Here is a 12,158-nt window from a genome sequence, read left to right on the forward strand (position 1 = left end):
TTTAGCCTTAAGAGCATAGGAATAGCAACAACATACTCCCAAATGTAAGTTTTACAAGCAGATTTACAGTGCAAATAACAAAAAACAACATGCTGCAAATGATTCAACCTATACTAAGAAAATATCAGGCTACGGTTAGCAAGAGTATAGATCTTTGTTTACTCAGTCTCTGACTGATGAGTGGACAGAAGCTGTTCACCATAGCAGGTGCTCAGCTTGAGCAAGAATAGGGAGAGGGAAGAGTCCTTTGCAACATACACATTGAAGGGTAATTAAAAGTAACATCTATGTTCAAGAAATAGTACATATAGTGAGTTATATGAGAGGCCTAATGTTTAGGTATTTGCTACTGTGCAGTGTCTTACGTGACCACATTTAATTATTAAAGAGAACTTTTTCTCTGTAATGCATCTCTGTTCCAGAGCTTGACAATTTACATGAAACAGCTTTGTTCACATTTTTAATTTAATGTGTTTTAACAACACCATTTTCCAGATGAAAAGACCAAACACAGCAAATAGTGAAAGAGACATCTGAGGCAGCATTATTAAAATGGCCTGGGAAAGAGGATGTTTGAAAAGCAGGATCCCTTGGAGCAAGAGTATTAGCTTAGAACAGTGTTAATGTTTGTGACCAAATTACCTCTAAATGCAGACTTTTGCTATTAGTAAATAGGATTCCATCAAAATTACAGCTGTCTTCATTAGCATCTAGTAAACATGATGGTTTTATGGATGTTTTTAGTTCAGTCTCCCAGGGCTTCGAGAGGTAGGAAAATGTATATGGAAGAGACTGCTCTGTTCTTAACTTCTTTTTTATGCTCTTTTTGTTTCAACTTTGGTAATTTTCAGAACCAGAATGAAGTTCAAAATACTTTCTTGTTCAATTTCAGAAGGATACAAAAGGTCATTTCTAGGACTCATCATTTTTTTTCCCAATGGAAAAATACAGATGCCCTTACTCCTAGCTAAGAGTTTAGGATAAAAATAAGCAATAAAGATAATCTGTTATGTTTTACGTAGTTCTGCTGCTTCACTTCAGATGCTATTTAATATTCTCATTTTCTTTTATTGAAGGAAAACAACATTCAGGTAATTGACTGTGCAAATCTGGAAAATCTCTGCATTCTCATTCTGAATAAGAACCATCTTTCATCAGTTTGTGGTTTAGATGGATGCAAAAATCTCCAAAATCTTGAACTTTCCTACAATAGAATCACTCGAATTGGTAAGAAAATTATTCCAATTTGTATAACAATTCATGTAGTTTATATTCAGAATTATACACCCATTGGATTTAGAGCCAGTCAGCTGCTAAACCCAAGGAGACAGACTTGACAAAAAACCTGCATCTTAAAGCATGGCTTAGCTATTGCCATGTATTCCATCTAGCAGGTCATGTAACTATTGTCAGCCAAAGAGAATTAAAATCTTTCTGAAAGGGCCACTAACATTCTCTGCACTAAGTCAGCTGGAATATGAGAGTAGGCTGAGTTCAGCTTATCTCAGACATAACGAAAGCAAAGGCTAGCTGTGCAACTGCAGGGAATTCCAGTGTGTTCCTGACTGACACAGTAAATAGTTACATAGAAATTGTGTTGTCTGTCTTGAGTCTGCTGGACAATAGGAGAATAATTAAAAACAATTATTAAGCTCATAGACTAAACAACTTAACATAAAATTTGTAAATAAGAAGCAGCTCCACTGTTGAATAAAATTGTTAAATAACACTGAACAATGATTAAACGGCAAGAGCATAGCAAACAGAAAATGGGAAACCTTTAAAACATCTGTAGATGTAGAGACTTTGATGAAGATATTATGAATATTTTTGCTAATATGTGTAAATGTTATTATTGATGAAGAAAATTTTTAATATGTGAGAATAAAAGTGCTGGGAAATCAATTTTTACCATGAAAGCATACCAGTACTCTAATGAGGAACAGTAAAATAATATGGTTGAAATGTTTCATCTGCATTGTTCTGTGTAGTGCTTGATAAGGTTCTTATTCAGATTGATCTAATTTGATAAAAATGTCTGCAAGATGAGTCTAAGAATGATATAATTTTAGTGACATTTAAGAATGTGGCATTCGTGTGGAGTGTGGTAACTTCATACAGGCCAAGTGGACTGAAATCCTCTGGTATTTTCTCTTTTGTGCAGTACATTGCTACAATTATTTAGTCTCTAATGAATTTAAGTGTGCAAATAAATGTTCACAAAATTAATCTTCAAATGTGGTTTTTTTTTTCCTCTCCAGAATTGCTGTGAAGATTTTAGGTTAAAGCAGATACATAATACAGGATTTATTTCATATTGAGTAGCTCACAGAATGCATAAAATGGATTTGTGTGTTATAAAAAGTTAGCATATCACTCCCATCTCTAAATCTTGCAGGATGTCCCTTAGCAATTTTGGAACCTCCAGTACTGTGTAGTAAAACTTATTTACGTTCATAATATTTAAATTTTAATGACTTATTTTAGGAAATTTCTGGCATACAATGATTTCTTTTTTTATTCTTTTCTCCTCTCATTGAAATATAGCATCAGTAGAGGGAAAAGTAGAGCTGCCAAAAACCCTTTAAACATAGCAGTAAGAGAAATAGTCTCAATTATGCTTTTTTCCCTTAGGAGTACATGATCACAAATTAAGTAATTCTAACAGTAACACACCAAAGTGGAGTGCATACATGTATATTTTGAGGATTAATGCTTTGTTTAAAAAATTTCATGCACAAAAAGTAGCATTTTGACTCAGGTCTTCAAATATGCTTCTCTAGGGTGTTCTACATTGCCATAGAGTGCTGGGTAGCAGCAGCTGCAGCTGGTGCTGGCAGCTCAAGGAATGCATAGCCATGGATGGTCATAAATGCTGCTTTCAATATAGTCTTTTTAAGACAGCACAGAGAGGATTTTTTTTTTTTTTTATCCAGACACCTTTTTAGTTTTGGTTTTGTTGTTTGGGGGTTTTATTTTGGGGATTTTTTTTTCATTTTTATGTTCACTGTCAGCTTTCACTCTGTTGTTAGTTGTCTTTGTCCCACGTAAAAGTGACTTCACAGCTGCATCAGTAATTGAGTCCCTAGCTAGCAGACTTCAGCTGCACTTTGCAAATTGCTGAGGACTTACATAAAAGTTCTCCTTGAATCTTGCTGAAACCGTGTAAAACAAAATGCTTTTCCTATGACTGCTATAACTTTTGTTTGTTGCATCGTATGTAAAACATACAATATCTTCTGGAAAGGTGCAGAAGACTTTCATGCTTATATTTAATTTTGCATGTGGACAGAAGAACCAGTAATATATTATCGGTTTGTATTGTAGTTATTCTCTCTTGTGTTTTTTTTTTTCTGTTGGACTGCATTTGATTCCAGAATGTTCAGAATGACATTCAGATGAGTAAGAGGAAAGAAATTGCTTTGAGAAGCATGCAGAGAAGTAAAATTCCAGATTCTGTTGTACCTTTTTGCCTTTTCTTATTGTGTGTGCAGTCTCTCTTCTTGGTCCCACTCCAGGCTCACATAGTGCTTTTAAAGTTTCTAGTACTGCTAAGCTGGTAACTGAAAAGTGGAGATTGAAGAGCTGCTCTTAGGAGGAAGTCTTGGGAGCAAACACACGAAAATGCTAAAGTGTTTGTGAAACCGCTAGATGGTGCTGGTTCCTTTTTTATTTTCATCCAAGCACGAAAGAAAAATGCAAGATCAGGAACTTGCAGTCAGGATATTATGTCATGGGCATGTTTGAAATTTTTCAGAATAGTTAAAGACTTGTATATTTTTTTGCTAAAACACAGTTTTGAAGTTGCATTATAGGACATGTGTGCTATATTTAAGATTATATCACTTTAATGTCAGACAATTGCATTCTTTTCACAAAGTGTTTTCCATTTTTAAATTAAAATAATTGGAATGCCTATATTGGGAATTTTTAAAAACTTACTACTGTTGTGTTATTTAATGTTTTGCTTCAGTTTTCTCCTTATAATTTTTTTTTCATTTTTAAGTCTTCTTCTGTATTTTCAATACTTTATGATGCAGCTTGATCTCTGGTTTCATAATCTAGGTTTTTTTCAGAGAACAGTCACAAAGAGATTCCCTACTGTGAATCGAGCTCATTCAGATTCCTATGGGGAACTTCTGAAATTTTGGGTGAGATAAAGATGAGACAAAGTGTTCCCTCAAATAATCCTAAATTAACTAAATTATATAAGAATACATGAAACAGACATAAAATCAGAAATTCCTTATTTTACATAAGTTATGTGAAGGGTATCCCTTCAAAGGAATTTTTTACTACAGAGATACAGAAAAGCTGCTCATACCTGTAGCAAGTTAGATGGATCACTGCTATTGCATGTGTAAGACTATGGGAAGACAATGTAATTTTTTGCTGTTGTGAGGATGATTTGGGTTACATTCTGTGAAAGAAACAGATGCTGATGGGAATTCCTTTGCGTTTCTTTTGTATGTAGAGATTGCATGCTCTTTAATGTAGATGGCAGGAGTAAATTTGTTGAGAGTAGAATGGCTACAGTGGTATAGCTTTGTTCTTAAAGACACTAAATTTTCTTTATAAATGCCTTCATTAAACTTATTTTGTCATAATTCCTTAAACAAGACTAATTTAAATAATAGTGATGATACTGACCTAAGTTTTAATACAGTTTCTTTTTTCAAAAAAAAAAAAAACTTTAAAAAATGAAATAATAAAAATTAACTTTTAAACATAGTGTTTTCATTCTGATGGATGATTTTAAGAGGTCTGTTAGCATTTCATGGAATTCACAGCAGTTTTAAAGTGGTTAAAGCATTGTAAGTACAGTTTATCACTAAAAGAATGTTCTCTTCCTACAGAAGTACCAAAGAGATTATGAACTGTTATTATTGCATGATTAACAGGATCAGAGATTTGTGAACCATATGTGCTGTATTTGTGATAGAGTCAAAATACAGTAATTCATTTTAAACCCTATACAGAAGTCATATTACTTGTTATGTCAGAGAATGTACAGAAAATTTCAAGTTTCCTTAGTACTTGAATGACAAGAGATTTTTATTTTATCATGTCTTAAATCTTGAATTTTCAGGTGGTCTGGAGTCACTGAAAAATCTTCAACAATTAATTATGGACCATAATCATTTAATCAGCACAAAAGGTCTTTGTGAGGCACCTACTCTCATTCACCTAGATTGCTCTTTCAATCATCTTGCACAAGTTGAAGGCATTGAGAATTGCGGCCTCCTTCAAGTTCTGAAGTTGCAAGGCAATAATCTCCAGGAGGTAAAAGTTTTGAATTTAGTGGCTGTTGTGCATACATCTTTGCTAACAGTCATATTTTTCAGCATTCTGAGCATGTACTCTTTGATTGGTGTGGGATGTTTCATGCTCTTAGGTAAGATTTTTTTTTTCCCCTTATCAGAGGGTGATTTTTCAAAGATACAAATGGCTAGCAGTTAATTGTTTTCTTACACCTAAGTCCTTGGAAAATTGGACTCTCAGTGATTATGGTTCCCCCTTCACTTATAGCATATAGTTTTTTTCCTAGTTATGATTCTGATTTTGTTTATACTGTCAGAAAAGATTATTATTACTTATAGGTCCTGTTATAATAGTAAGATAATTATATCAGGCTGGTAATAATGATATAATTGTCATTACATATAAGTAATTGCTCCTTACTGTTACCCTTATGTAATGATTATATTATTATCACCCTAAGAATGATGATAATCATGCTTATTTAATGTTTGTTGATTCTCCAAAACTTGAAATTCATGCTGCAGCATTTAAAATAGCCAAGTTGTTTGCTAACCATATGCTTAATCATATTTGCTAACAGTTATTCTCCTATGAATTCAGGAGATGAAAAGTATTGTCAATAAGCAGCAAATAACTGCATGAATAAAATACTAAGACTGTGACTCTTGGGCTTTTGAATTTTTTTCTTCTTTAATTTTTTATATTAACTATTCAGGTGTGGTAGAAGACATTAAAAAGTATTTACCACCTGATAAATAGGGATTATGTGTGTCAACTGGTACATACATAATAAGGAAATGATACCTATATCCAAAATGTCAGTTTTTCTTGTATTTAGTAATGATTTATGAAAAGCATCTGGTAAGCATTCCATTGTTGTTTCTCTAATTTATATTACTCTTAAATAACCATCTCATTTCTATTTAGCTTCCAAGACTGGAAAATCATGTTCTCTTAAGAGAACTATATTTGGAGGACAATAGCATTTCTTCTGTGAGAATGCTTTCTTTGTATTGGTTGCCTCTATTGCAGATTCTTCTGCTGTCTCAAAATAGGTAAGTAAGAAACATTCTTCCACTTACAGAACTGATCCAGAGGAATTTACTAACACAACACTTGTCTGAAAAGTATAATTCTCAGTATGGTTGAAATTTAACTATCTTTTGGTATATTTTTTAAAAATAAAAATATGTGGTTGGCATGTAATTATCTTGGCTACCTCTATCTAAGAAAATTTGAAACAGCATTAACTATGTAAATTAATTTTTTTTTCTCTTGGATATTATGTGAAAATAATCCTTGAGCATTGTGGCATTATTAAAACCACGGTGTATTTCTTTCTTTCTTTAGCAATTGTTTCTAGAGTATGTCTGTCAAACTTCATATTTCACAGCTAGCTTATTCAAAACAGACTTTGAAGGCTAAGTTAAGGGCAAGTACTAGAGTTAGAAAGGCCAAATAAGAATGTTTTTTATTTTACATACGTATGTTAATGCCCTCCAAAACAAGTATATTTGCTTTAATTTTTCACTCTTATGGTTCTATTTAAAAGGTATAAAAGAATCGAGACAAGCAGCATAAAACTGGATCATGCACTCAAGTACTCTGTAATTAGTTTTCTGTTTGTTTAATAAGATATTCTATACATCTTTAGAGGTAGAATAACCAGACATCCTGAACTAAAAATCTCTATTTTCCCCACCCCCCCTTTTTTCTATTTAAATTCTACTATAAAATATATGAAGCATTTATTACAGTCTGCAATATGTTAATAGGAAAATTAATTTTAAATTAACATCCATTATTTTTCTATACTGTGATCATTTTGTTCTGAATAAGACTGATCTCAGCTTAACAAACAGAATACTACATACCACATATATAGAAATACACCCTCAACTATTTTCTTCACTCTCCTGTTAGTGAATAGATGTTTTTAAAGGGTGATTCATCTGCCATTTGTAGCTGCTTGCTTTGAGACTAATCATAGCCTTAAAGTGCCTGTTCATCTTCACTCACTAGTATAAAAATCAAATTTGCCACCTCATGTGTAGATGTCTACATCTGAGCAGAAGAATACCACCCTATGTGACATTTAGTTCAGCTTAGCCAATTGTGTCTGTGGGAAAAAGGATGTGTTAGACTGAGTCCTGTTATAATAAGCAATGTCCTTCATGGTAATTGAATATTAAGTATATACAACGTATATTTCTATATAACTTTTCAGATTGTTTTCATAGCATCTCTGGTGAAGTACTATTCATGGAGACTCTTGGATGTAAATAATATACGTACAGAATCTAATCTTCAAGTTCCTGATCAGGCTTCTAGGGTTTGGGATTTTTTTTCCCCTTATTAATTCTTCTAGAGTTTGGAGAAAGTGCTTCCTGCCTGTGATTAAGCAAGAGCATTATATGTTAAGCATTAGATTTCAAGTCACACTGCTTGATTTAATTCTTGTTTTTAGCTATTTTGTTTTCCTTGTCCTCTTTAGCTTCTTTGTGGATAATGTGGCTCTGTATTGTAGTTTCCTCTTCTTCCACCAGTGTAGCTATCCTGTGTGTAATAAAGTGTTTGCAAAACTTGAAGATCTAATATGCCTGCTATGGACTTGCAAACATAGTCTCAGTGATAGCTCAAATGCAACCTCTGGATTTCGGCTGTGCTGGACTAGCCATGTAGATGTACCTTAAGTCACTTGCCTATCCCATAATCTTAGCGTTTTTAAAGTCCATTGTAGTGCTTGCTCTGGTTTTCCAGTAGCCAAGCAGAGATGCAGTGTTTGGTCTGCTCAGTTCCTTTTGCTGGGCTGTGAGAAAGGACTGGATGTGCTGAAAATAAGTATACATCTTGCCCCCAAACAATTACCTTTCTTTCTGATGTGTCTATAGCTTATGTCAAATCTTTGTGACAAACGGGACAAGATAGCCTTAAATCCATATTAAAAGCCTCAAAATTCCTGGCATTTCAGTAGCCTGCTCTGTTACACTCACTTTATGTACACTCATAAGCAACTCCATATGTGTGTGCTGTAGTATAAGTAACTTGATGTTCTATAGAAACAGCAAATGTAATGGAGTAAGCTGTTGAAAGAAAAGCTGTTTCTTTACTTTTATCCTACAGCCAGTGCAATTTTGTGAATTTTTCCAAGTGTGCACTGAGTGCCATTTCCTCTTTACTGATTGCAGGAAGCCAATATAATGATAATGCTATGAATCTGTATTCTTTCTGAAAGTGAACTACTGTGAAAAGAAAATTCTTACACTAATTTGCAGGACATTTTTATTCCTGAGATGCTTTGTCTGCATCATAAACCAGAAATTGTCAAAGGTAAAACTCCAAAAATTATTTAGTTTAAATTGTTTTAAACCTACAGTCTAACAAGAAACTAAAACAGGTAGTGATTAACTCCTTCAAATAGAAAAAAGACAGCTATTTCATCACTGTTCCTATTATTGTTTTATTGTGGCTTTTATGTACAAACTATATTCTTGATCAATGTTGACCAAAGACAATGATGAATATCCTCTTGACTTGGTTTCTGCAGTGTTGAGACTATGAAGATCCATTCTGTATTTTATAGCAGCTGAGGACACAACTGTCAAGTTAATTTAAAAGAGGGACATATTCTTTTTTCTTCTGTTGTGGATAAAAATTTAGGTGTAGAAGAAAATAACCTTGTCCTTGTGTAAAACTAATAAATTTTTAATGTGTTCAGCATTCATGTGGCATTTATATTTACATGTCATCCCATTTAATTATACAACTCACTTGTTAATGGCTTTTTTATTTAAAAGTTTTACAGTGAGACACTAAACTTGCTGTTCCGGTAGCCATTTTTTTTCAACTTCAAAATAGACAAAATCTCTCCTAACATTTCTGTTTCAATGTGGTGTTAATAAGACAAAGTTCTTCTTTTTTTGCTATCACTTGCTTTTCACTAAGATAACCTAACTGAGATAGATAAAAATTTAATATTTAAAAAAATTCAGTCACCTGCAGAAGTTCCTTTTTATTTTGAGAAAATAGTCTGGCCCAAATCAAGTTTGTTGTGACCATGTTGCTCTCATGTTTTGACATCTAGATTCATATTATTCCTAAAAGCTTTATAGTAGAAATGCTAAAAAGTTGGTTAAGTTCTTTCTTAGCATACATTGTTTTCTCAACTTAAATATATGGTATCTGTGTTTTCAACTGAATTTCTCAGATATGATAGTTTAGCTCCTTGCAAGCCATGGTGTTTTGAGAATTAGACCACTTTTCCAGAATTATCATAACATATCTAAATGTCATAGGGTATTGAAATAATCATGTTTTAGTGGTTTTCTCCATCCTATCCTTACCACTCTAGATTTTTTAAAATAATTTTCAGTAATACTTTGCTGGTGATAAGTTTATCTCTAAGTATATGGCATAATGGATAATATACTTGATGTACTGTCTACTAGAGTATTCAAGAAGCGAAGTGGCTACCTGACAGATTTCCTATATTCTGTATATTTGCTGCTTATAAATATGATGATTATTGAAAACTGAGCTGTCTTTAATTTAAGGAATGAAAAAGCAATCTGGTCTTTACCTAAATATCTAGATTATGATAAATTTATTTGAGTTATTTTGCCCTGCTTCCTACTCACCGCTTATTAACATCAATGCTAATTTTTCTGGGGAAAAGGAGTTGCACAGCAGAATTTAGACCATCTTGAGCAGTAACTGCTATTCATGTTCAGAAACACAATCTTTATTTTCTGTGATGCATACTTGCAACTATTCTTAAACCTTGTTTTTGGATATAGCCACATAAACGACATAAACTCTATCTCTGACTGTTCTGGTAGTGCCTTAAATGGGAACAGAAAAAGGAAGCTATAGCTTGCTTTTTTGTGAATATCTTTTACTTTTGTGTCTTCTTTGTAATTTATATCTCTCTTATGCCCAGGGCTAATGTGACAAGGTCAAGTAGTATTAAGTTTTCAGTAATGTCCTTTGTCTTTCTGGTTTGAATTTTCTTAGAAAAAAAATTAACAAAGAATGTCAGTAAAGGGAAAGCTATAGAATGACGGAGAAATGTTTTAACTCTCATAATGCCAACGGCAGGCAAGGACTGTCCAGTAGACAATTTCTAATTCTCCATAGCGTATGCTGATAAAGAGCCAGAGAAGTCATTATAAATAAAAACCCTGCATGATGTTTTGTCCCTTATGTCTTTGTTTTCTGAATGTATGAATCTATAGTCATGAATTTTGAGTTTTTGCAGCCATACTATTAGCCAGTAATATCTGTGATGATACTTGCTATGAATATTAAATATAGTCATGTATTATTGGCTGATGATGAGAAACTAAAAGTCTGAAACTTATATTACTATATATACAGGTCTACATAAAAGGCTTAATGCTTTACAGAGTCAATACTTGTTCATAGTTGTTTGATTCCATGGAAAACTTCCATAGAACAAAGGAAATAGAACTAAGTAGGGTTAGATCCAAGACAACATTACAATGTAGTTTGAGAAAGAAATGGAAGTACACTGACATGTACTCAGTTGTCTTTGCATCTGTTGCTCTGAATTTGCTCTTAAAATGTCATGTCGTTGCATAGAAATACTTCTCAACTGAATGTGGAAACCAATTATTTTTCTGGTTTGAATTTGGTTGTATTTTCGATGAGATTAAATAATCTATAATTAACATTTAGTTAATAATTAGTGCATCAGAGTAAAATTCAACTCTGCCTTTCAGTTGTAAACCCTGTGCTGGAAACAACGTAGTTGTACCTTTCAGCAACAAAGACGCATTTTTGTCCCTCATTAATTTTGAGTACATTTCATTTTTTGTAGTGTCATATTTCAGACAAAACGAATTCTGATTTATACCTTTCAAAGGCACTATACCCTCAGAAAATACTACTTTCAGTGAAAATTAGCAGTCAAAAACTGACCACATACCATTTTCCTGTTATGCTAGGGCCTTGCCATTACAGAGATAAAACAGGTTACTAAATGTGTATCTCTTTAAAAAATGTGTAGCTGGTGTACCATGTGCTTAAACATTCTAGTTGTAGTTGATAATTGGGATTCTTTGCATCTTGATTTTTTTACCTTTTTCTGCCTCTTTCATATTCAAGATAAACTAAGATAAACTTTAATCTGAAATATTTGGCAATAGCTTGGCAGCTGAACAAACCATTCAGCATTCATTCTTGCCTAAATGAAAGTTTGTAAGCAAAGAAATAACATTGAGCATTAATTCTTTAGTAGTAGCAATAGCACACATCTTACAGTTCCAATTCCTTTGTCTAGATGAATGTCATCTCAGTTTCTTTACATTTACTCTTCAATGCTGCAAACAAGAATTTTGTCCTGTCCTTAATACTGCTTTGCTGCATTATTTCTCAGTAAAAGCTCTGATAATGAAACTGTCTCAGTAATCAGCACCTATCTGACACAATGTGACAGAAGTAGTAAGACAGAGGAAGCACTAAAAATATATTACAGGATAGTGCAGCCTTGACCTGTTGAAAAGGGCATTCATGACAACTGTTATGCTAGTTTTAGGATCTAGCAAGTAATGTGCTGATTGGGGAAGAGAAACAACCTGATAAAAAGTTGGAGCAATGAGAAATGAGGAAAGAAGCCAAGCAAATTTTTTATTTTTTCTCCAGAATCAGGACCTTCTATTAGTACCATTCTGGTTATAGTACCTAAACAAAAGCCAGCTGAGCTGTGTAAATTTTATAAGACATCAGATCATCAGCACTAAATGCAGGGAACAGAATGAAATATTTATCAAATAAAAAACCATTAATTAGAAAATATTAAAAACTAAGGTGCTGAGAAAACTAAGAAATATTTTCAGGTTAAAATGTTACTAGTTAGTCCTAGCACCTTGGATAGA

General features: G+C 33.1%; 1 protein-coding gene across 11 annotated transcripts in view; it reads left to right on the forward strand.

Annotated features, from left to right (window-relative positions):
• LRRIQ1 (leucine rich repeats and IQ motif containing 1) overlaps window positions 1-12,158 on the forward strand; it is a 103,551-nt gene that overhangs the window by 9,579 nt on the left and 81,814 nt on the right. For all 11 annotated transcript variants that reach the window (XR_014952297.1, XR_014952296.1, XM_031507743.3 and 8 more), the window contains exons 10-12: window positions 1,077-1,227; window positions 5,090-5,283; window positions 6,190-6,317. Coding sequence is in view for 9 of the 11 variants with exons in the window: in XM_031507743.3 (XP_031363603.3) it covers window positions 1,077-1,227; window positions 5,090-5,283; window positions 6,190-6,317 (473 nt within the window). In the remaining 2 variants the exon portion in view is untranslated. The remainder of the gene's footprint in view (window positions 1-1,076; window positions 1,228-5,089; window positions 5,284-6,189; window positions 6,318-12,158) is intronic.

The sequence above is a fragment of the Lonchura striata genome, chromosome 1A, assembly GCF_050655825.1.
Source record: "Lonchura striata isolate lonStrDom1 chromosome 1A, ASM5065582v1, whole genome shotgun sequence".
Classification (NCBI taxonomy): domain Eukaryota; kingdom Metazoa; phylum Chordata; class Aves; order Passeriformes; family Estrildidae; genus Lonchura; species Lonchura striata.